The 27,359-nt window shown below is 38.5% G+C and overlaps 1 protein-coding gene across 1 annotated transcript in view; it reads left to right on the forward strand.

Moving 5' to 3' along the window:
• The window catches only part of LOC126248968 (condensin complex subunit 2-like), a 188,135-nt gene that overhangs the window by 146,521 nt on the left and 14,255 nt on the right, over window positions 1-27,359 (forward strand). The window contains exon 10 of the mRNA XM_049950519.1: window positions 10,265-10,402. Coding sequence (XP_049806476.1) covers window positions 10,265-10,402 — 138 coding nt within the window. The remainder of the gene's footprint in view (window positions 1-10,264; window positions 10,403-27,359) is intronic.

Here is a 27,359-nt window from a genome sequence, read left to right on the forward strand (position 1 = left end):
GAGTTGATTGAAGCTAAAGCATGTGTTCCCACATGTGGAATAGGTGCTGACATCTGTAAGTTTGAAACCTACAGTATTCTGGAGATATGTTCTCCCATATCAAGAATAAAAAATTTAAATTCTGTCCATGAAAAAAATTCAGTTTACATAGAATTTGAAAATAAATGCTGCCTTCCATTCGTACGTTTTCCTGTTTGTCTTGAAGATGATGACAGTTAGGGTCATGCTGTGTTTTGCAAACTGATCCAAATGGACTCAGATCTACAAGCAAGCATTAGTCACCATTGTTTCCATACCATGAGAACATTAAGAACTAAAATTATTATGGCATGTAGTGTTGTTGAGTCTTCAGGGCCTGCTTATACACTTACAAGGAAGAGTTTTTGAAGAAAATTGATAATTTCCTCCACGAATTTACAAGGCACCAAAGAAACAACTGAAAGTGGCTCTGTAGAGTGAGGAAGATGAAGTAGATAGTGTTATATCCTTCACTTTCCTGCTATACATAAGAAGTAATTTCTCAAAAATTGACTGGATTGTCACAAAACATGAAGTTGGTGATTTTTTGCCCTCCATTGAAAATGGCTACTCTTCTTCTTTGTATAAAGGATGATTTGATATTTCAAAGCTATTATTTACAAGATCTCCTAAGAGTGGCGTTACATACATCAGGCGGATGATGTGAACAATTCTCAAGACATGCACGGAACATCGGTGGTACACACAGTTCTTACAGTCCCATAAATCAGCTGTGGTAGGATACCACATCGACACTGGCGATCTTGTAGCATATGATCTGGCATCAACCTCATCCTTTTGGGACTTGGTTGTGAAAGAAACAGTATAAATGTGCGTGGCAGAATATTTAATTAATTGTCATAATGGTTTCAGCTTGTATAAAGTGTGGAATGTGACTCTTGCTTTGATTAGCTCTCAAAGATGTTGGTAGAGTGCCACTTCTGTCAGTGCATCAGTATCTTGGTTGTTTCAAATGTCTAGCCACAGATAACAATAAGTTCTTTTAAAATTCTTTGCCACCCAACAAATATCACTGGAATAAGAGTACCAGAAGCTCCGTGTGCAGAGGCACAGCGAGTCAAATGAAAACCTTAAATATTTTTGTAAATATTATTTATTGTGCAGAAGTTGTACAAAGCTGTATCACTTTTCAACATAATCTCCACCATGCTCAATGCAAGTCCTCCAGCACTTACAAAGTGCATAAATTCCTTTAGAGAAAAATTCTTTTGGTAGTCCACGCAACCACTCTAGCACCATGTGACGTACCTCTTCATTAGAACAGAACTTCTTTCCTCTCATTGCGTCTTTGAGTGGTCCAAACATATGGAAATCACTTGGGGGCAAGGTCTGGTGAGTATGGTGGACGAGGAAGACACTCAAAATGCAGGTCCGTGATTGTTGCAACTGTTGTATGGGCAGTGTGGTGCCTTGCATTGTCATGTTGCAAGGACATCTGCTGACAGCAATCCACGTTGCTTTGCTTTGATTGCAGGCCGCAGATGATTTTTTTCAGGAGATCTGTGTATGATGCACTGGTGACAGTGGTCCCTCTAGGCATGTAATACTCCAAAATGATGCCTTTTTCGTCCCAAAAGAGAGCCAGCATAACCTTACCTGCTGATGGTTCTGTTCGAAACTTCTTTGGCTCGATCTTTTCATTTCGGGTTGGTGGAAGTGAACCCAGGTTTTGTCCCCAGTAACGATTCTTGCAAGGAAGCCATCACCTTCTCCTTCAAAGTGCCGAAGTAGTTCTTCACAAGCATCAACACGTCGTTCTCTCATTTCAGGAGACAGCTGTCGTGGCACCCATCTTGCAGACTCTTTGTGAAACTAGAGCACATCGAGCACAATTTGGTGCTGTGCACATAAAATCCAATGGGTTAGTCCAGGTGTGGGTAACCTTTGCTGACCTGTGGGCCTGATTCACGTAATTAAGCTTGCGGGCCACCTCAGTGATGCAACAATGCACTCATAGTACATACAGTCAAAACAATAGATTCGTGATGTTAATGTTTATGGCTTAATGCACAGATATGAATGGCACCCCTTTCTCAACCTGCCATGTCAACAAATTATACTGCAAAACATCCATTTTGGCGAACATTTGGCATTGTTTGTCCAAATTCGAAAATAACTTGCAATTTTGTCTTTCCACAATAAGCTGTTGTTGAGCTACGCATTTTGTCAAAAATTGCCTTTCTATTTTATACTCCTTCACATCAGATAGTAATTCACTACAGAACAAGCAAACAGGTGTATCCTTGTATGTGTTAAGGAAATAACGCTCCATTCCTTTCTCCCAGTATTGGTGGCGTTAAACATGTACTTTTCATAATGCCAGATCTTTCGAGAATAAACTCTGTAAAGACATATAGAAAAACTTGCACAAAATTAACAAACTAGCACAGAACTGTACACATGAACTGACAACAGATAAACTGGTTGTAAATAAAGTTACAGCCCCTTCTGTTGTTCAGATAGTGAGTAATCAAATTTCTGCAAGCTTCGGAGCATCTACATCTACATTTATACTCCGCAAGCCACCCAACGGTGTGTGGCGGAGGGCACTTTACGTGCCACTGTCATTACCTCCCTTTCCTGTTCCAGTCGCGTATGGTTCGCGGGAAGAACGACTGTCTGAAAGTCTCCGTGCGCGCTCTAATCTCTCTAATTTTACATTCGTGATCTCCTCGGGAGGTATAAGTAGGGGGAAGCAATATATTCGATACCTCATCCAGAAACGCACCCTCTCGAAACCTGGCGAGCAAGCTACACTGCGATGCAGAGCGCCTCTCTTGCAGATTCTGCCACTTGAGTTTATTAAACATCTACGTAACGCTATCATGGTTACCAAATAACCCTGTGACGAAACGCGCTGCTCTTCTTTGGATCTTCTCTATCTCCTCCGTCAACCCGATCTGGTACGGATCCCACACTGATGAGCAATACTCAAGTATAGGTCGAACGAGTGTTTTGAAAGCCACCTCCTTTGTTGATGGACTACATTTTCTAAGCACTCTCCCAATGAATCTCAACCTGGTACCCGCCTTATCAACAATTAATTTTATATGATCATTCCACTTCAAATCATTCCGCACGCATACTCCCAGATATTTTACAGAAGTAACTGCTACCAGTGTTTGTTCTGCTATCATATAATCATACAATAAAGGATCCTTCTTTCTATGTATTCGCAATACATTACATTTGTCTATGTTAAGGGACAGTTGCCACTCCCTGCAACAAGTGCCTATCCGCTGCAGATCTTCCTGCATTTCGCTACAATTTTCTAATGCTGCAACTTCTCTGTATACTACAGCATCATCCGCGAAAAGCCGCATGGAACTTCCGACACTATCTACTAGGTCATTTATATATATTGTGAAAAGCAATGGTCCCATAACACTCCCATGTGGCTCGCCAGAGGTTACTTTAACGTTTGTAGACGTCTCTCCATTGAGAACAACATACTGTGTTCTGTTTGCTAAAATCTCCTCAATCCAGCCACACAGTTGGTCTGATATTCCGTAGGCTCTTACTTTGTTTATCAGGCAACAGTGCAGAACTGTATCGAACGCCTTCCGGAAGTCAAGAAAAATAGCATCTACCTGGGAGCCTGTATCTAATATTTTGTGGGTCTCATGAACAAATAAAGCGAGTTGGGTCTCACACGATTGCTGTTTCCGGAATCCATGTTGATTCCTACATAGTAGATTCTGGGATCCCGTCAGGTCCAGTGGACTTTCCTCTGTTGAGTGATTCCAGTTGCTTTTCTATTCCGTGGAGAATTATTTCGATGTCAGCCATTTTTTCGTTTGTGCGAGGATTTAGAGAAGGAACTGCAGTGTGGTCTTCCTCTGTGAAACAGCTTTGGAAAAAGGTGTTCAGTATTTCAGCTTTATGCGTGTCATCCTCTGTTTCAATGCCATCATCATCCCGGAGTGTCTGGATATGCTGTTTTGAGCCACTTACTGATTTAACGTAAGACCAGAACTTCCTAGGATTTTCTGTCAAGTCGGTACATAGAATTTTACTTTCGAATTCACTGAACGCTTCACGCATAGCCCTCCTTACGCATACTTTGACATCGTTTAGCTTCTGTTTGTCTGAGAGGTTTTGGCTGCGTTTAAAGTTGGAGTGAAGCTCTCTTTGCTTTCGCAGGAGTTTCCTAACTTTGTTGTTGTACCACGCTGGGTTTTTCCCGTCCCTCACAGTTTTACTCGGCACATACCTGTCTAAAACGCATTTTACGATTGCCTTGAACTTTTTCCATAAACACTCAACAATGTCAGTGTCGGAACAGAAATTTTTGTTTTGATCTGTTAGGTAGTCTGAAATCTGCCTTCTATTACTCTTGCTAAACAGATAAACCTTCCTTCCTTTTTTTATATTCCTATTAACTTCCATATTCAGGGATGCTGCAACGGCCTTATGATCACTGATTCCCTGTTCTGCACATACAGAGTCGAAAAGTTCGGGTCTGTTTGTTATCAGTAGGTCCAAGATGTTATCTCCACGAATCGGTTCTCTGTTTAATTGCTCGAGCTAATAGTGCACTCAGTAGAATGTCACTCGATGCTCTGTCCCTACCACCCGTCCTAAACATCTGAGTGTCCCAGTCTATATCTGGTAAATTGAAATCTCCACCTAAGACTATAACATGCTGAGAAAATTTATGTGAAATGTATTCCAGATTTTCTCTCAATTGTTCTGCCACTAATGCTGCTGAGTCGGGAGGTCGGTAAAAGGAGCCAATTATTAACCTAGCTCGGTTGTTGAGTGTAACCTCCACCCATAATAATTCACAGGAACTATCCACTTCTACTTCACTACAGGATAAACTACTACTAACAGCGACGAACACTCCACCACTGGTTGCATACAATCTATCCTTTCTAAACACCGTCTGTACCTTTGTAAAAATTTCGGCAGAATTTATCTCTGGCTTCAGCCAGCTTTCTGTACCTATAACGATTTCAGCTTCGGTGCTTTCTATCAGCGCTTGAAGTTCCGGTACTTTACCAACGCAGCTTCGACAGTTGACAATTACAATATGTAATAGCCATTGCTGAAGTTATGGGCATAAAACTGCCACTTAAAGATGTATGAATTTTGTAACTTCTCGTGAGGAGCAAAACAGGACTGTTTGTGTGTTTCTGTAGTATTGGTTAAATATTAAGTAGAACTGTTGTACTTTTCATGTCTTTTTGCTGTGCTTTCTTCTTTTTGCATGTGGATATAGGCACCTATGTAAGATCGAATAACAACGGGGTGGTTTATTGGTGATATTTATTCTTGCAATCTTACAGTAATCACTGATGAAAAAATTTGTCCCTTTTATATCTACATATACCTCCCCAGGACTACCGTGCAGATCACACTTTCATTCTTGGCATAAGGGTCACTATTCCTTTGCTGTTCCACTCGTGAGTAGCACCAGATGTATTAAAAGGTAAGCTTTGAACTGTGAAGGTGGAAACAGAAATATTTTCGACTTGCATACGAATGCAGAGTACCATAATTAAGAAGTATGTTAAAAGAAGAAAATTATTTTCAATTGGTTGGTGGTGGCCTTCCACAAGAGGAAAAACTTGTTTAAACTATGAAACTGGGAACTTAATGTCAATTAGGATAAAACTAATTTTATCCTTCTATTTCCTGGCCTTTATCTATCCATTCTTTCAACTGCTCTTCCAAGTCCTTTGCTGTCTCTGACAGAATTACAATGTCATCGGCGAACCTCAAAGTTTTTATTTTTTCTCCATGGATTTTAATACCTACTCCGAATATTTCTTTTGTTTTCTGTACTGCTTGCTCAATATACAGATTGAATAACATTGGGGATAGGCTACAACCCTGTCTCACTCCCTTCCCAACCACTGCTTCCCTTTCGTGCCCCTCGACTCTTATAACTGCCATCTGGTTTCTGTACAAATTATAAATAGCCTTTTGCTCCCTGTATTTTACCCCTGCCACCTTCAGAATTTGAAAGAGAGTACTCCAGGCAACATTGTCAAAAGCTTTCTCTAAGTCTACAAATGCTAGAAACGTAGGTTTGCCTTTCCTTAATCTAGCTTCTAAGATAAATCATAGGGTCAGTATTGCCTCACGTGTTCCAATATTTCTACGGAATCCAAACTGATCTTCCCCGATGTCAGCTTCTATCAGTTTTTCCATTCGTCTGTAAAGAATTCGTGTTAGTATTTTGCAGCCGTGACTTATTAAACTGATAGTTCGGTAATTTTTACATCTGTCAGCACCTGCTTTCTTTGGGATTAGAATTATTATGTTCTTCTTGAAGTCTGAGGGTATTTCGCCTGTCTCATACATATTGCTCACCAGATGGTAGAGTTTCGTCAGGACTGGCTCTCCCAAGGCCGTCAGTAGTTCTAATGGAATGTTGTCTACTCCCGGGGCCTTGTTTCGACTTAGGTCTTTCAGTGCTCTGTCGAACTCTTCACGCAGTATCTTATCTCCCATTTCAACTTCATCTTCATCTACATCCTCTTCCATTTCCATAATATTGTCCTCAGGTACGTCGCCCTTGTATAGACCCCCTAAATACTCCTTCCACCTTTCTGCTTTCCCTTCTTTGCTTAGAACTGGGTTTCCATCTGAGCTTTTGATATTCATACAAGTGGTTCTCCTTTCCCCAAAGGTCTCTTTAATTTTCTTGTAGGCAGTATCTATCTTACCCCTAGTGAGATAAGCCTCTACATCTTTACATTTGTCCTCTAGCCATCCCTGTTCAGTGATTTTGCACTTATTGTCGATCTCATTTTTGAGTCGTTTGTACTCCTTTTTGCCTGCTTCGTTTACTACATTTTTATATTTTCTCCTTTCATCAATTAAATTCAATATTTCTTCTGTTACCCAAGAGTTTCTACTAGCCCTCGTCTTTTTACCTACTTGATCCTGTGCTGCCTTCAGTATTTCATTCCTCAAAGCTACCCATCCTTCTTCTACTGTATTTCTTTCCCCCATTCCTGTCAATTGATCCCTTATGCTCTCCCTGAAACTCTGTACAACCTCTGGTTTAGTCAGTTTATCCAGGTCCCATCTCCTTAAATTCCCACCTTTCTGCAGTTTCTTCAGTTTTAATCTACAGTTCATAACCAATAGATTGTGGTCAGAGTCCACATCTTCTCCTGGAAATGTCTTACAATTTAAAACCTGGTTCCTAAATCTCTGTCTTACCATTATATAATCTATCTGATATCTTTTAGTATCTCCAGGGTTCTTCCATGTATACAACCTTCTTCCATGATTCTTAAACCAAGTGTTAGCTATGATTAAGTTATGCTCTGTGCAAAATTCTACCAGACGGCTTCCTCTTTAATTTCTCTCCCCCAATCCATATTCACCTACTACATTTCCTTCTCTCCCTTTTCCTACTACCGAATTCCAGTCACCCATGACTATTAAATTTTCGTCTCCCTTCACTATCTGAATAATTTCTTTTATTTCATCATACATTGCTTCAATTTCTTCGTCATCTGCAGAGCTAGTTGGCATATAAACTTGTACTACTGTAGTAGGCGTGGGCTTCATATCTATCTTGGCCACAATAAGGTGTTCACAATGCTGTTTGTAGTAGCTTACCCGCACTCCTATTTTTTTTATTCATTATTAAACTGACTCCTGCATTATCCCTATTTGAGTTTGTATTTATAACCCTGTATTCGCCTGACCAAAAGTCTTGTTCCTCCTGCCAACGAACTTCACTAATTCCTACTATATCGAACTTTAACCTATCCATTTCCCTTTTTAAATTTTCTAACTTACCTGCTCGATTGAGGGATCTGACATTTCACGCTCCGATCCGTAGAACGCCAGTTTTCTTTCTCCTGATAATGACATCCTCCTGAGTAGTCCTCTCCCGTAGATCCGAATGGGGGACTATTTTACCTCCGGAATATTTTACCCAAGAGGACATAGTCATCATTTAACCGTACAGTAAAGCTGCATGCCCTCGGGAAAAATTACGGCTGTAGTTTCCCCTTGCTTTCAGCCGTTCGCAGTACCAGCACAGCAAGGCCGTTTTGGTTAGTATTACAAGGCCAGATCAGTCAGTCATCCAGACTGTTGCCCCTGCAACTACTGAAAAGGCTGCTGCCCCTCTTACGGAACCACATGTTTGTCTGGCCTCTCAACAGATATCCCTCCGTTGTGGTTGCACCTACGGTACGGCTATCTGTATCGTTGAGGCACGCAAGCCTCCCCACCAACGGCAAGGTCCATGGTTCTTGGGAAATCTGAGATCATTGAACCTAATTATTTCTTCTGAGATCATTGAACCTAATTAATTTGCACTTTGTTTTGTACCTCTCCTGTAACTATGATGATTGGTGAGGGGCAGCAGTATCTTCATTTTTACGGCAGATTGATTTAATTATTACATAAAAACAGTCTGTAATAAATATAGGATATTTTTCAGGTAGTATATGCTAAAAGTCACTAGTTGGTGACTATATGCTAAAAAGATAATAAATAACTAAATAAATGAAAGATCTTGTTGATTTTAGGAAACGTTCTGTTAGTAGGGGTTACAGGAATTTAACACCATGTTACTAATTTCTTTGCTCTGACAGTCTTTTGCAAAATAGTTGTACGTGTAGATATGGGAGTGTGTACTCCACTCAAGTTCCAAAATAGCTGCACCATAATGAGTTTTATGTTGGGTGGTAAAAATAAAACTAGGTCATAAAATGTTTCCCACTTGTTATGAGAATCCTATTAGTTAAGCAACTGGGGAACCGCAATATCTGTATGTCAGAACATTATCAAGAAGTCCTGCTTATTGATCCTTACGAATTTTTTGTCATGCATGGAAAAAAAACTACTAGATCAACTTGTGTGTGGTAACTTCTGCCAGTGATTGAAGTGGTTTCAAGTAGTTTGGGTCTTTAATTTTTCATTTTCCAGGTTGAGAGTGGTTCATCCTGCCAGGGCATGTGAGCTTGCATATCATACCATTATGCACCAGAAAATCCTCATCAATTCATTAAACAGTGATTGCGTAAGGTTTATAACAGTGTTTCGTACACAGTTTCTGGCCATTTTGTACCTTTATGTTAAATGGTATACATTTGATAGGAAGGGGACACATTCTGAACAATAAGTTAAAATAAGTTGACGATTAGTACTGATTTGGTTTATGAATTACATTGGAAACTGCTGGGAAACAGCAAGAAATAATAAATGTGTTTCCCACCAAAACATACCTTTTGTACTACACTTCAGAAATTTCAGAAAATTTGTTGTTCACCTGAGGATATAGTTTAAAACATGGCATGAACAGTGATACAACTGAAAAATGCAATACTTATGAAAAGTCTTAAAGAATTAATTCTATAAAACTTACGTTAAAATAGTATAAGCTCCCTGTAATATTTAAGTAACAACATTGTTGGCAGTAAATTCCATTATACTTTTCATGGACTTTGGGGCACTTCCATGCGTATTTTACAGTGCATAAACTAGAGATGCTGTTCTTAGACCTGTCACTTTTCTTTCCCTGGTGCGATGTGTTGGCTCTTCCACTTACTCCCATCAATAAATTATAACTTCGGTAAATCACATAATTTCTTTTTAAAAAAGGCAACAATGTTTACAAATTTTCTTATGAAATCTGATCTTCCTTTTTATAGGAATCGTTTTCAGAGTAACATGTCTTGCATCCTGATCCAGGCAACCTTAGTGAAAATTACACCATTCATTTGCATGTTAAAAGAACGACTCCAGCCATTTCCCTTGTCCCATCCATGCCAGAAGTATGCCAAAACTCCTATATTCTCAAGTATACATATACAATCCACAATCCACTGTACAGTCTATGGCAGTGGTTACTTCGTGTCAATAATAGTCGCCTCTTGTTCTGCGACACTCATTTAGCAAGGGAACCAGACCATATTGTTCAATCCACCAATGTAGGAATGATTTGGTAAAATGCCTATGAACAGCCAGTCCATATCTGTTTCAGACAATAAGCCATTTCATTTATAAAGAAATATATGAATAAATGTAACTTCTAAAGCATCTAACTTCACCTGTTGATTCACCTGCATCAGATGATCCATGATGCTTAGTAATCATGGTTGAACTTAGAATCATATATTTGTTAATCACAAATGCTATTTGAAGAAACATAATTGTGTATAAAGTTGGTAAAAGTTTCCATTTCTTTTTCCTAGTGTGATGAGTGTCAGTGAAGCAATTACATTCTTCCTTTTTTTTGTTTTAGAACTGTGACGAATCATCGTCATCAGAACATGAAGAAGATGGACATGAATTGCAAGAAGTTAATGGCCATCCAGTCACACCAACTAGAGATGAAAGGGAAAGCGTATGTCAGTGGAAACTGTTGACTCCACCTACAGTGGTGAGCATCTTCAAATATAGTGACAACAGTTGTTGTATGGGGAAAGTACAGTTAAAATTTTTTATCTATTATTTACGTCTCTCTTTAATTATGTTATTTGACATCCACTGTTAGTATAAATCTCATCTGGACTTTTCGACTGCTTGCAGTCTTCAACTGTGTGCATGCATGTTGCTCCTGCATGTTGTCTTATATCACCCTCTGTCCATTACCTCTCTTCTTATCTGTTGGAATTTGTAAAGAATGGATAGTCCTTATTCTAGTTGTACTGTAGTGAGTTTGTCATATTTTCAGACCTGCCCTATTAAAATATAAATAAAAACACAAGGTAACCAATCACTGAACTTAGTTTTTATTAAAGACTCATTTCAGACGTTTGCCCTTTCATTGGGTGGCATATCAGGTGTCTAGTTCAGGTGTGATGCTCCTGGAAAACCAACAATGTCAAAATATCTAAATTGTTTGAAATTTATCACTTGGATTGCAGAGTGCTTTTGGTTGTCATTTCTTTAGTCGAAGAACTGCCATGAGTTCACAAAATGTGTTGGAGTCTCTCTGTATCTTTACAACGTAAAAGTTTCCATAAGTGCACTGTATTTTATGTGCTCCAGTTTTCTTAAATTTATCTTGTTTGTTTACTGTATACGCTAGTCAAATTTATGTGTAGTTGAAGAGCTGATGTTGAACTTCCGTTTCTTCAGGTTTCTCGCTATCTGGTGTGACACTGACCCATGAGGGATACAAAAGCACTTGTTCAAAATATAGTTTACCATGTTAGTCAACTCTCAGAGAGACCAACTGTAACGCTATCACAGCAGATAGGGGAATGGATGTTCAAATATCGTCAGCACAATGATGCTATGCGCGATTTACATATCAAAGTCCAGTGAACACCCCCACGCCTGCTGCCACCACCGCATTTCTCGTAATAGAAGTGTTGCCGATTTGCTTACCTCATGTCTTGTAGGCATTGCCCCGATTGGTTTGTTATACGTCGGTCGCGAGCTCTAATGCTTGTGATAGAAACAATGCATAATAATGTGGTACCTGGGGAGGTTTAAAAAGCTTAAGCATAATAGAATCATAAAATGCTAGGATGCCAATTAATTTTGTTTTATTTATCCAATTGCGAAATTTGTAAAAAGATTTCTAGAACCAGTCTATTGTTAATATTCATAATAACATCCCTAGTCATTAATCATTAGTTCTTGAGCACCGCTTCACGTGGTCTTAGAATCCACATGATATCGCACAAATATATTGCACGAATACATTTTCCGAGGCAACTTTAACAACCGCTTGTCTTTACAGAGTTGCAATTCGAACACTAATCTGCATGTGACCACCTCGAAAGGTAATCATAGTCTGCCTAACAAGCTATGATACCAGTTTGGCGGCAGCCTTTTCAGGACACAGTTGTGATTAGTCCATCCTTTCCATTAGTAAGTGCTGATAGTAACTAAAATTTGTCAGTAGCATTTCCTAATGAACTGAGTGATATTGAAATTATTGTTAATAAGGTCTCAATGCAAGGAACATCATCAGTGTTGCTGGAGCTGTATATTAATATTTAAACAGGAAATATAAATAAAAGAAGACCTGCTTCTTGGTGCCCAGCGTGGGAGGTGAATCCCCAAATGTGTGCTTGTGTGTGTGTGTGTGTGTGTGTGTGTGTGTGTCTGTGTCTGTGTGCGAGTGTATACCTGTCCTTTTTTCCCCCTAAGATAAGTCTTTCCGCTCCCGGGATTGGAATGACTCCTTACCCTCTCCCTTAAAACCCACATCCTTTCGTCTGTCCCTCTCCTTCCCTCTTTCCTGATGAGGCAACAGTTTGTTGCGAAAGCTTGAATTTCATGTGTGTGTTTGTGTGTCTATCGACCTGTCAGCACTTTCGTTCAGTAAGTCACATCATCTTTGTTTTTAGATATATTTTCCCACGTGGAATCTCTCTCTCTCTCTCTCTCTCTCTCTCTCTCTCTCTCTCTATATATATATATATATATATATATATATATATATATATATATATAATAGAGGGAAACATTCCACGTAGGAAAAATATATCTAAAAACAAAGATGATGTGACTTACCAAATGAAAGTGCTGGCAGGTCGACACACACACAAACATACACACAAAATTCAAGCTTTCGCAACAAACTGTTGCCTCATCAGGAAAGAGGGAAGGAGAGGGAAAGACGAAAGGATGTGGGTTTTAAGGGAGAGGGTAAGGAGTCATTCCAATCCCGGGAGTGGAAAGACTTACCTTAGGGGGAAAAAAGGACGGGTATACACTCGCGCGCGCACACACACACACATCCATCCACACATATACAGACACAAGCAGACGTCTTTAAATATGTCTGCTAGTGTCTGTATATGTGTGGATGGATATGTGTGTGTGTGTGTGTGCGCGAGTGTATACCCGTCCTTTTTTCCCCCTAAGGTAAGTCTTTCCGCTCCTGGGATTGGAATGACTCCTTACCCTCTCCCTTAAAACCCACATCCTTTCGTCTTTCCCTCTCCTTCCCTCTTTCCTGATGAGGCAACAGTTTGTTGCGAAAGCTTGAATTTTGTGTGTTTGTTTGTGTGTCTGTCGACCTGCCAGCACTTTCATTTGGTAAGTCACATCATCTTTGTTTTATATATATATATATATATATATATATATATATATATAAAAAGAAAGATGATGAGACTTACCAAACAAAAGCGCTGGCAGGTCGATAGACACACAAACAAACACAAATATACACACAAAATTCAAGCTTTCGCAACAAACTGTTGCCTCATCAGGAAAGAGGGAAGGAGAGGGAAAGACGAAAGGATGTGGGTTTTAAGGGAGAGGGTAAGGAGTCATTCCAATCCCGGGAGCGGAAAGACTTACCTTAGGGGGAAAAAAGGACAGGTATACACTCGCGCACACACACACACATCCATCCACACATACAGACACAAGCAGACATCTTTAAATATGTCTGCTTGTGTCTGTATGTGTGGATGGATATGTGTGTGTGTGTGCGAGTGTATACCTGTCCTTTTTTCCCCCTAAGGTAAGTCTTTCCGCTCCCGGGATTGGAATGACTCCTTACCCTCTCCCTTAAAACCCACATCCTTTCGTCTTTCCCTCTCCTTCCCTCTTTCCTGATGAGGCAACAGTTTGTTGCGAAAGCTTGAATTTTGTGTGTATATTTGTGTTTGTTTGTGTGTCTATCGACCTGCCAGCGCTTTTGTTTGGTAAGTCTCATCATCTTTCTTTTTAGATATATTTTTTCCACGTGGAATGTTTCCCTCTGTTATATTCATATCATTAATTTGAACCCAACAATGACGTTTGTTATTGTCACTGTTACATTTCGAAGCCTTTTCTGTCGTCTTATTTCCTCCTTCTGTTTTTGCCAGTAGTTTCCCTTTTATTCACCTTCTCCTTTTTACCGTAATCCACTATACAATTTTATCCCACCGATATATACTCAACAATACGTAATAATACGTAACCCACTTCCAAACCATAACCAAAAAATTTTTTCTTCCGCTACTGCTATAAAATCCACCGTTTCTAGTTCACAAACAGTTCCTTTCAGCTATTAAACAACCTTTTCGGCTAGTTTTAATAACTTTTGCTTTATTTCGATTTCCGTTTTTTCACATCACCGATCATTTTTAGCCGCTTCCCACAGGTTTTAACGTTATTATTTCTCCACCAGACAATTGTTAGCCTCATTTCCATAATCTGCCACCAACATACCACTACTTTTAATACATCCTCACGTAGTTTTTTCGAAATTTTCCCGAATTTCTCCACCCTTTAACGTGTTTTGGCGGCAACACAACCACCTAACCTTTATGCACATCGTTTTCTACCTACACTATTTCACCACAGGATCAACATAACCCAGCTCCAACCAACCCCTTTTCGCCTCTTTTCACACCAGATCTCCATTTGCTTTCTACTTCACCTTTATCTCTCCCCACATATTTTTATATTCATTTTCATTTCAGCCTCACGTTACACTTTCGACCTTCTGGTCTTTAAATATGTCTGCTTGTGTCTGTATGTGTGGATGGATATGTGTGTGTGTGCGAGTGTATACCTGTCCTTTTTTCCCCCTAAGGTAAGTCTTTCCGCTCCCGGGATTGGAATGACTCCTTACCCTCTCCCTTAAAACCCACATCCTTTCGTCTTTCCCTCTCCTTCCCTCTTTCCTGATGAGGCAACAGTTTGTTGCGAAAGCTTGAATTTTGTGTGTATATTTGTGTTTGTTTGTGTGTGTATCGACCTGCCAGCGCTTTTGTTTGGTAAGTCTCATCATCTTTCTTTTTAGATATATTTTTTCCACGTGGAATGTTTCCCTCTGTTTTATATATATTTATATTTATATATATATATATATATATATATATATATATATATAGATGATGTGACTTACTGAACGAAAGCGCTGGCAAGTCGATAGACACACAAACAAACACAAACACACACACAAAATTCAAGATTTCGCAACAAACTGTTGCCTCATCAGGAAAGAGGGAAGGAGAGGGAAAGACGAAAGGATGTGGGTTTTAAGGGAGAGGGTAAGGAGTCATTCCAATCCCGGGAGCGGAAAGACTTACCTTAGGGGGAAAAAAGGACGGGTATACACTCGCGCGCACACACATATCCATCCACACATATACAGATATATTTTGTGTGTGTGTCAGCTCCAGTACAGTACAGCTCTTGCTCACCTTGCCATTCTCACACTATGTGACTATCTGGCATGTCGCAGTGAGTCTGCTTTGTGATCCTGCCTACTCGCTAGTCTCCCATAGCAAAATCTTCCTGTACTGTGCATTAAAACAATGCAACGAAAATGTAATACATGTGGGCAGGAATGTGGTATAAATGCCACAATGATACTGATAAAGGGTATGCTAGTGTATGGGGGTGACCTTCAATTTTTTGATTTGTTCTTGATTAACTTTGCCTCTCTGTGACTTACCGACTGTTTATCATTATGTCAGTAGTTCCAATTTTGTAACAGGTTGTTGTTGTTGTTGTTGTTGGTGTTTTTTTTTACTGCTGTATGATGTGATGATGTGACTTTCTGACACCGCTAGTGTTACTGTTCTGTGTATTACACTGCTATAAGGTGCTACTTTCGTCATGTGTGGTGGATGAGCTGTTGTAAATTATTATTTCTATTGCTATTGGTTTTCAGAAAATGTTTAAGTTATGTTCCGTATTAAGTACTTCCATTCTTTCATATAGTTCATCTGTATTACAGGCAAACAGTACAATGTCATCAAGAACCAGGGTTATTTCGGATAAGTTGCATTAAAATATATTTATTCTTTGTCTTCCCATCTGGAATCTTCTCTAAGGCTGCCAAGAATAATTTGGTGGTAAAAGTCTTCTAATCTGACTCCTACTTTAATTTTGAATATCTCACTATCCTGATGAAGTGTAGTGGAATCTGTAGCATTAATATATGAATTCCTCAAGGTACTAATGAAAATTGAATCGGTGCCTTTTTTTCTCAAGAACAGTTAGTACAGATTTTCTCTCAGTGGAGTTAAATGTTGTCTCAAAATTCATAAATTGGCTAAGTGGTAACTGATATTCTTCACTCTGTTTTGTAATTTCATTCAAAATTTGCCAATGAGGCATTATGCTATACCCACTTTTAAAGCAGGCTGGTTCCAGTATGTAATAAATATCCAATATTTTTACTATGCGAGAAGTAGTAATTACTGTAAATATTTGGTACATTAAGAGGAGGAGGCCCGATTGGTCTACAATGTCATATTAGTCATGTTGGTGTAGAGCATCAATGTGCTTACTAAATGTGGCTACAGAGATCATTAAATAGCGCTAACACACATTGTTTATTGGCTGAACTAGTTTAGACTCCATAAGTAATTATAAATCCTCCCTACTAGTCAAATGTTGGGTGTTGAGGAAACCTGCTGTCTCGGATCGCTAGACAAAAATTCAAGCAAATTGTGTTAAAGAGTTTTATTACGAAATGAATCACTGACAACACTTAACTTTGAGAATGACATAGATGTGTCGCAAGCAAAGGGCGACAGACAAAATAAACAATGTTCGTCAGTATATACAGTTCCTAAGTTGCTGGTCTTGAAGTATTAAATCTTGATGCTGCTGTAGAAGTGGGCCGCAACCAGTCAGGACAGCTCTTATTCCTCTTCGCATGGAGGCCACTGCCGTTGCGTCGTTGTCCTGGTGGGGGGTCGGTCAGCATGCTATTGGCTGACACCGTCTTCACAGCCCCCTCTGCTCTATCGTTTCTGACTGGCATGCCGGCACTTGACTTTATGCTGTAACAAGTAATTTTCAATAGCTCGTATTGCTTCTTAGGCGATGGCTGTGTGAGAATTTAGGGGTAAGCTTCCTCCGATGCCCACGACAAAGACAGACTGTGGCTTGTACGTAACAGCACGTGACCCTGCTGGTCTTAAGAGTGCCAGTAGCCATCTCCGGCTGAAAGCAAATAACTACAGATGAATTTAATAATTCTTGACTGCTGGTTGAAATGCATGAACGCTCTAGCCCCAACAAAGTTAAGACCTTTAGTTTGTACCTTTTCAACTACATATTGATTTCCTGTGGGCCCTGCGCAGAGCAGTGTGTTCGCGAAGTGTAGCGGACCCGCCGACAAGTGTGACGTCACAAGTTCGTTGCAGGGTCTGTATATGTCGTTGGCCCTGACATCCTCAAGGCTCCTACAAGAGGACTTGCAAGCAATTTTGTAAGTTTTTGTGCATTACTTTTCCTCCACCTTTAATCATTTCTGTTGAAAGACCTTAGTCTCCTTGTACCCTCAAATTCGTCATAACTGTATGACTTCATACACACCACTTGACATTACCTTTTTAACTATCCGTGTTTCTGACTCATCTCCTGAAGAATGCAAACGCTTAAAGAAATCTTGGTATGTCTATACGATTTCCTCTCTGTTGTTGCTGTGCTGTCTATCATCTCAACTAATGTAATTTGATGTAAATGTAATGTAAGTCTTATGTTCATTGTAAGTTTGTTTCTCTTATTATATTTTCCTTGTATATTATCATTACTTATTTGAAATTTCTGAACATTTTTATTTAATTCATCTTATTCCACCATGGTTCTACTATAGTTTACTTGAAATTCTCGCATTTACTTTAATGTAGCTTCTTCATTCCGTTTAACATTTTATTTCCTTTTGCTTTCTCCATCCCTGCAATCTCTTTGGTTGTGTGTATGGTTTTTTTTCTTTTCTTTTTTTTCATTTCTCTCTCTCTCTCTCTCTCTCTCTCTCTCTCTCTCTCTCTCTCTCTCTCTCCCCCCCCCTCCCCCCCTCCTCTCTCCCTCCCTCTCCCTGCTGTGTCTGTGTAATTTATATTTTCTAAGATGTTGAATGTTAATGTGCATCTTAACGAGTGTAATCAGCTAAAATTGTCAAAATTCTTTATTATTTGATAATCGTAGTTGATTTCATTTTTAGTTCAATTTTGTCACTAAGTAGTCCATTTTTCCATTTGCTTTCTTCCAAAACAATGTGTAAAGGACAATAATGTTGTTCATCTTGGCAAATTCTATTGATGCTTGACTGCTTTCATCCCTGAAATCGTATTCTGAGTTTCGCGCAAAAGTTTTAATTTTTGTTCTGCTTTCCCATTAAAATCTTGGAACCTCTTTGTGGTAATGTGATCACATTTGGGTATAGATTTCCATGGAGTACCTTTTAAAGCAAGTCTTGCTGTTTTCTCTGAGATTCCTTCTACAATAAACCCTACACTTAAATTTCCTCCATGCTCTGTACTAAAATGTATGTTCCTGATTCTAATTATATGTGGTCTTCATCATCTTCACTGCAGTTCTGATAAGTACACTGTACCCCATCTGATCTTATTTAATTCTCCCATCTACACTAACCCTACTTTGACTCATAAATTTTTGCAGTTTAATGACCTTAAATTAATAGTAGTAGAAGCAGTTGTGTTTTTAAGACAATAACATAATTATCTATTTAAATAAACTTTGTGTAGCGAGGCATGAGTGCAGAAATGTCATCTTTTGGTAGTCAGGATACTTGGACGTTCACATAATTATGTGTAACCTACAACCTCAGTGCTGCAACCTCAGTGTTTTGACACAGAACATAATTTTAATGTTTGAACATTGTGAGTGCCTTATGCAGGGGAAGGTGTGGGCAAATCAAATTAAATTATCATCACATAAAATTCCTCATACAATCAAAGTTTGTGACTTGTCAATTTTAAGACTCTCATACAGACTAATAAACTAACCTAAGGTGACATACATACATACATACATACATACATACATATTACATTACATGGTTATAATTTTTTTTAAATCTGGTGTTATTTTTTAGAGAAATACTATCTTACGTGGTCATCATTCAAGAAATCTACACTATAGTAGCATTTACCTTTAAAATATTTTCTGATGTTTCCTTCAGTATTTTTTTAGATTGGGGTCACTTTTCCCCTTGCAGATTTTATTTAAAAATTTCATACCCATGTAGCATGGAGTTTTTTCTTATAGTTTGAGTCTGTGGGTAGGTAGCATGTAACTTGCCCTACGTCTAGTCTCATACTGATGCAGAAAGCAGTGTCCTCAAAAAGTTGTGGGTTTTTCTTTGTGAAAGTGAGAATCTCATATACACATACAGACTAAGAATGCTGTCTACACAATCACCCTACAACATACTTTCATGTTTTTACATATCAAGGAATTTGACACAGCTTGCAGTGTCTAATTTTTTGTCTGTACAGCTTATCTCTCTCTCTCTCTCTCTCTCTCTCTCTCTCTCTCTCACACACACACACACACACACACACACACACACACACACACACACACATCGTACTGGTTTTTCCATGGCGAAATGAGTAATTTCTGTTATTGCAAAGTTTAATTTCAAATTATTATTTGTACCCGTGCCTCCATGTCCCCAAGTATGTGCTCAGTGCAGTGAATTAAATAGTCATTGGTTTTACAGCAGACTGTCACTGTTGAGTGAGCTGCATAGAGGATGGTGTCAGACTCAACCTGGCATGGCATATCATTAATATAATACAAAAATAGTTGTTGTTGTTGTGGTCTTCAGTCCTGAGACTGGTTTGATGCAGCTCTCCATGCTACTCTATCCTGTACAAGCCTCTTCATCTCCCAGTACCTACTGCAACCTACATCCTTCTGAATCTGCTTAGTGTATTCATCTCTTGGTCTCCCTCTACGATTTTTACCCTCCACGCTGCCCTCCAATACTAAATTGGTGATCCCTTGATGCCTCAGAACATGTCCTACCAACCAATCCCTTCTTCTAGTCAAGTTGTGCCACAAACTTCTCTTCTCCCCAATCCTATTCAATACTTCTTCATTAGTTATGTGATCTACCCATCTAATCTTCAGCGTCCTTCTGTAGCACCACATTTCAAAAGCTTGTATTCTCTTCTTGTCCAAACTGTATATGTATGGAGTGTAGCCATGTATGGAAGTGAAACATGGACAATAAATAGTTTGGACAAGAAGAGAATAGAAGCTTTTGAAATGTGGTGCTACAGAAGAATGCTGAAGATTAGATGGGTAGATCACATAATGAATGAGGAGGTACTGAATAGGATTGGGGAGAAGAGGAGTTTGTGGCACAACTTGACTAGAAGAAGGGATCGGTGGTCATAATATTGTGCCTTGTGGGACACCTAATTCTGTGTGTTCCCAGCCAGAAAGGAATTTCTTGCCACTGTTATTAACAAGTACTATATGTTTTCTGTTTGCCAGGTGTAATTTCCTTGAAAACCACGACTAGTCAGTGTTTGAAGAAGACTGTAATGATTTACAGTGTTGAAGGGTTTGGCAAGATCCCAAAAGATGCTCGACACACACATTCTATTATTGAGACAACTGCTAACTTCTGTTACCAATTCATTTATTGCGTGGGTTGTGCTGGAGCCTTTCCTAAGACCCTACTGATTGCGTAAAATGATATTGCGGAATGATTGCGTAAAATGATATTGTGGAATGAATTATAATTTTCTGTCTGATCACATGCAGCTCTTTCAGATATTTTTGAAAAAAATTGGTAACAATGAGATTAGCCTGTAGTTTCCCATTTCATCTTGTTTCCCCTTTTTATGAACTACCAGAACTTCGGCATAATTTAACCAATCTGGAAAACTTCCGTCTTTTAAAGAGTGGTTGCTTGTGAGGGAGAGTTGATGTGCAGTATTATGACGTATTGATTTTATTATTTTAATGGGACCTCATACCAGCTCAATGAGTTTAAATTTTTTAGGGAAATTATGATTCTAATGACATCTGAGCTTCAAACAGGTGAAAACTTGAAATTTCTCTTTGCCATAATAGAAATTCTACTTAGTGGTGGGAGGCACCAATTTTGTTACAATTAATGAAGAAATTATTGAAGGATTCACATATGGCACTGGAATCTGTAACTGCTTACCATTTATCATTAGTTAGAGGGACATTCTCTCCATTCCACTGTCAACCTCACTTCTTATAACAGACCAAACAGCTTTGGATTGGTTTTTTGCATTTAAAATGAATTTATTGATTGCAGTACGCTTTGCTAATTTGACTATTTGTCAGATGTTTTCCTTTATGTGCTAACATGTTTAAGAGATTCAGGATTTCTATTAACTTTGCCTCCATATGCAGTTTCCTCTTCTTGATGCTATACACATTATTCTTTTGTTACCCATGATATACTTTTATGAGACTCAGTTGCTTCTGTTACAAAAGGAAAGCATTTATTGAATATGCTCATGAATTCGGTTGAAAAGTTACTGTAGTTGTCACTTGTTGGAGAGTGTTTTCTGACTGACAATATGGTGAGGCTAAGATTTTTAATAAATACTTCCACATTTTCTTGGCTGAAGTTCCTACATCTATTTGTTGTCACCTAAATTTAATTGTGGTAATGATACAAATAGTGCTACATGGTCTGATACTCCTAAATCTAAAATAACTTTGATGCTGTAACCGTAACTACTTACAATATTATCAATACATGTTGAAGTAGTTCTGTAACTCTTGTGCATTGGTTGAAATTTAGATTTAGTGCTTTTGTGGATATCAGAGTCTCTAAATGTGATGCAAGTTTGTCATTAATTCTTACATCTATGTTGAAGTCAGCACATGTAAGTAGTTTCTTACACAGTACTCAATTTTTAATTTATGTAGCAGAGTTCAAATTTACCTAAGAACACACAGCTTATATGGTACCCAGGGATGCGATATATATTGATGATTAACATGTGATACTCTTTAAGTTCTATGCAACTACTTTCAAAAGTAAGTTCTTCATTTAGATCGTTGTTCTACAAAAGCTGGTGGCCAGTTTGTAGCCTGGAAGTTTGTCGATAAGATTGATATTTCCAGTTCTAAACCCATGTTCATTTAGACCTATTACCTTCAGTGACTGTTTCATACTTTCGCATATCATAAAGCTTGATGATCGTTCCTTCAGACAGACCTCCAATGTTCAAATGCATAATGTAAGTACTACTGCATACATTATTGGGTAAAGCATCTTTAAAACTAGTTTGTTTACAGGGTAAAGGAACTTCCACTTGTGTATTGAATACTTCTTCTGTATTGTTGGTGTTGGACCAAATCCAGTTAAAATTGGCCCCTTTCACTAGTGTCCCTGTGTGTAGACAATTCAAGCGATGGCTTGTTTGCTTTTGCAGCTGCTTTCGTGCATTATTGTGTCAGAGCCTTGTTTATATTTGATGCTAGTCTCTTCTTACCAGATTGATTCAAGTTTTGTCCATGCATTGTGAAACTAGCTTTTCACAATTGTTGACGTCAAGAAGTGTTATGTTTTTGATCAGAAGTGTTTTAATTTTTCATTCGTTCATCGAATTTCACTATTTACGCAAGACCAGTCCACCAGATCAAACCACGTGGGTAGATTCGTCACTATAACATTTATAGTCTGCAACTACAAGATAGGAAGCAATTTTTTTAGAAATGCACTGGCCTCATTGCTGTAAACCTCGTTTGATCCCACTATGAGAACAACACAATCACTGTCAGTAGAAATGGCACATTGTTTTTCGACACCACTAATCACGTTTTCGAACTTCACTCTATGCTTAACAAAAGCTGATACTCATATTTTGTTTTGCAGAGTCTGATACAAAGTTTGAAACATTGTGTGCTTGGCTATCTCCAAATATTTGACTTTTATCTAATGATACACTTGTTTTTGTGTTGCTGCAGAACAGTTCTTTGCAGATTCCCTCTTGAGTTTTTGATGGTTCTCTTTTGCACGTGATTTTAAGCACAGCATGCAGTCGTCTACATTTTCAGGTGCAAGCTTATTATCGGATGCTTGTTGAATGTCTTTTTCTAAGTTCTTCTTTCCTATTTTTTTTTTAGATGTAGCACATTTCTTGGTTACAAGTGAGCTAAATGTTTCGAAACACTTATTTTCATGTGCTTTTAAACTATTGCTGTTCCCCATAATTTCGCATCTGTGTTATAAAGCAGCACATTTCATTTGTAACACTTCTGTATCACTTTGTAGAACTTGATTTATTGAGTCCTTGTCTCTGATAATGTTTATATACTTTTTTCATGTGTTTCCATTACAAAGGCATCATATGACTAAAGAGTATTCCACAATTACTAAGTTTATTTTCCAACAGTTTTTGTGAAATCACTGTTTACAGCATTTGCACTGAATACCTTTCCTGACTTCCCGGTCACACAACGTACAATTACTACCACATTTTAATTCACTTTTCTTGGAGCAATTAACATTTACTAGTCTGATCAGCACCATCTTAAATCAACACAACTTGTAACTCTAAGTTTTTGGTTTCATGAACCCCATTGAACTGAAATGAGTTGCTTTTGCAAATTGAGTAATCAGAAGTAAAACCAATATCTTATTAAGGAAATTATTATGTAGATGTCGGATAACTTAAAAATTTGTAACAACCCTCACACTCAGTGCAGCATATTATGTGAATCAGCTCACTCCACGATAAGTAGTACTCTGATTTTTATGATAGGGCATACAGTATATGGTAAGACTAAGATGTTACGAAAACACACATAATTGCTTGCTATGAAAGAACTAAATTAATTACTGTAATATGTTAGGTTATATTTATGCGTATATGGCCATTTCTCTATTATAGAGCAATTTCAGTAAGTAAATGGTCATATGCGCGATATTTTCACACTTTCAAGAAGTAAAGAACTTTTCTCATGGAACGTTTTCCTTTTGTGTTAAATTTCTCAGAATTTTACATCTCATTTTGTTTTCTGGAAAATGGTTCATAACTACCTTCCTTCTCTCTTCCATTTGAATCCACAACATGGATTTAACCCTTCTGCAGCAGTGAGTTAGTGTAGCCTGCTGTTGTCAATTTCTAGAATTACTTCAAAAGAAACGTGACAGCTGCTGTCACACACAAACGACTGAGAGCCAATATGATCGCATTGAAATTACATTATGCTAGTAGTCATTTGATTTCACAGTTGTTTACTGTAATTCTGATAAAAATACGTCATGTTTGTTCAGTTACCAAGAAATTTTGGAAGCTCAAGAGGAAGAAATTGTTCAATAACTCGCATATCAGTTTTTCAGTGGGAGGGTGACATTATTTTGAAATACATAATCTATCAAAGAACTAAGTAAATATGAAAAATAAATCGTCAAGCTTGGTCCTTTTTAGTATGTGTTACTCTTGAAGATAGAGCAATTATGCCTGTGCCAGTAACGCTTTAAATAACGGCATAAGTGGCCAATTTCCTAGGCCCAGTATTCTTCTAAGTGGTCGGTCTCCAAAGTGATAAATCATTCTAGACCCTGGACTGCAGGCAAATGTCTCATTGAGTTATTCAATCTTGTTGAAGTGAGAAATGTTTGCAGTATAGCTCGGGGGAGGGAGAGTGTAAAGTGAAACAAAGCATGCAAGTAAAATTACAACAGTTGACGCCTCAGTATGTTGAGAAAGCACTTGTGACTGATAGTAAAACACTATATTGTAAACTGTGTGACATAAGAGTAACTGTGGAGAAAAACACAAATGTGAAATACAAAGGATTGCCTACTTGCAGCCAATGTCTGTAATTCCTTTGTGTCTAAGTGGGCATTGATTGAAATCGATGGGGGAAGTTAAAAATTTATGCTCGCTTGGGATTTGAATGCAGATCTCCTGCTTATTAGGCAGATGCTCTGATCACTAAGTCACCCGGACTCAGTGGCCATTGCATCTTCACGGACTACTCTAGCACGCCTCCTATCAGACCCAAATTCTCAACTTATCCACATACTACTAATGTAGTGCCCCTTCCCTGCATCCTCATTACTTGCAGCATTTTGCTGATTCCGGTAAAAGTTAGAGCGTGGTGCGCATCCGCACTGAAAAATCATTAGCCATTTTTTTCTTAATTATATGTGTGTGGTGTCTGTTCTTTTGACCACGTCCAAAGTAGGTAATTTGGGTCTGATGGGAGACGTGCTAGATAGTGTAGTCCTTACATTTGTGATGACCACTCTGCCTGGATAGTTTAGTGGTCAGGGCATCTGCCTAGTATGCAGGAGATCCGGGTTCGAATCCTGGTCCCGCACAAATTTTCAACTTTCCCATTGATTTCAATCAGTGCCCAGTTGCAGCCAGTGGCTACAATTCCTTCGTGTTTCAAGAATGCACCAAAAAGACAATGGGTTGCAAATGGAAGGAAATATGGGTATCAGTTCATGAAACCAGACACCATATTGTGAGTAGCAACTATCCTTTTCATGTTATTGTGAGAAGTTCAGAAGATGTTCCAGGTGAAAAATTCAGTGAACATTTAGAAAAAGTAAATTTTTCCCACCATTAGTAAATTGTTTGGCAAATATATGGCTGCGATATGAACCAAATGCATTAAGCATGACGGTGTACTACTCTTAGCAATGGATGCTGTGCCTTATACAGTGAAACATGCTGTTTCACTAAAATCATTATGTTGTGAAATGATGTGTGTGACTTGCACAGAGTTGCAGAAGGGATTTGTAGTCAATTCAGTGCCGTTGACAAATTTATGGGGTGTGTCAACCCCATTCATGTGTTGCAGCGTTTAAGTTGTTAGCTCCAGACATTTCCTTACCACCATCCACCATTTTAAAAAGATGGAGGTCTGGATTGATGCCTGCAACTATTACCACCAGAACTTCGGTGTTGTGAAAAGCATAATTGATTCAATTGGTAGCAGTGAAGCAGCTTGAATTCCCTTTGCCCAAGGGTTAATGTCAACTGCTGATATTTCAGACTAACTTTTGGATGTAATTTCAAATTTTGGATTAATTCCTGCTGCTATAACTGCTTTGGAGCAATCAGAAGTGCAACTAGTGAAACCAGTTAAACATATGCAAAAATTGTGAATAATTAAGAAGCTGTTTGCAGTAATGTGAGAGAAGAATTTTCAAAGAAAATGCAATAGGTGTTGAAAAGGAAAAAAAGTGTAAACATACACTTTGTCCCACTTCACTACTTTTGTTCGGTAAAAAGAACTGCCTTAATCACTTAGATCTAGATTCAAATTATTTTGTCAAATTTAAATATGCCGCTCTTGAGGTATGTAACTTGGAATCCTAAGTGAAGTAGCTTATCATTAATGAGCAAGTGATATGATGAACATTATATGTAGAGCAAAGAAGTTTAGTATGTTTTCATTCTATTAACTTGCGACAGGCTCTGGTTGTGAAATTTATGTAAGGGTATGGAAGGACTCTTTATTTCATGCTGTTGTGGAAGGGTGAAGTCAGTGTTGTGGAGTCAAATGAAATAGGGAAGAAAGGTAGGTATGTGCCAATTTTCCAGGAAACGAAATGAGGTGTGCAATTCTGAGAAATTTAACACAAAAGGAAAAGTTCTGTGAGAAAAGTTCTTTACTTCTTGAAAGAGTGAAAATATGGTGTATATGACCATACATTTTGTGTAAGTCATTTTGCAATTTGTTTCGATCATCTGATGATTATAAGTTTGTAAATGACTACATTATCTGCGAACAATCTTAACAAAGACCTCCTGCAATGGAAGGTCACAAGTTCAATCTTCAGTAAGACTCATTTGAAAGAGTTGTGTTAAAAATTGACAGGTAAAATATTAGCTGCTAATGACTCACCATGCACATCAGGAAGGCGACAGAGAATGAGTGAACGGGAGGTACAGAGAATTACCTTCTGTGGGATTGTATGTGAAGGATGTCGCAAAGGGTGGATAGTGTCGACATTCAAGAAATGTTCAAAACCAGCCATTAACTTGCACCATGAACACCAAATGAAAAATGGCACGCGCCAGTGATCACAAAGGTTCATACCATCACGATTGAAGGTGACCTTCTTGAGAATTACAAATCGTGCAGGATGTTCAGCTAGGTAACCACTCTTAAAGAATACATATAGAATCATATTGGTGTAATGGATTGATGAGAACTGATATGGAATGTGATGGTGTGCAACAGAATGCCAAACAATCCACCGTGTACCTTATCAGTAAACTAGCTATCCTTTAAGGCATAGGTTCAGATAGTGCAATAATGTTTTATAGGCATGGAGAAAGCAAATATCCAGAGGGTGAATTTGTCAAGTGGTTTCAGGTGGTATGAATTGCAATGTCGCACCCTTTTCAGGAGGGATAGTTTGCTCTAAAGGAGTAAGTGTCTTACACACAGACCAGGAATCGATCTTGCTGTAATGTAAATACTCCCTACTGCTCTCACTAGATCACACATACATGAGAAAGAATTGTAGGTAGCAGAGCACCTCTAACTTCTCGTAGCACAATAAATAACTTTCCAGCCAATTTACCATTCAGATTAACAGTCGGAATTGGTGTTAGTTGATCTTGATATAACTCCATTTGTATCTCTAATTTTCAGTACTCCTTCCATATGCATTTTCTCATCAAATCCCAGTCAGT

This window comes from Schistocerca nitens, chromosome 3 (assembly GCF_023898315.1).
Source record: "Schistocerca nitens isolate TAMUIC-IGC-003100 chromosome 3, iqSchNite1.1, whole genome shotgun sequence".
NCBI lineage: Eukaryota > Metazoa > Arthropoda > Insecta > Orthoptera > Acrididae > Schistocerca > Schistocerca nitens.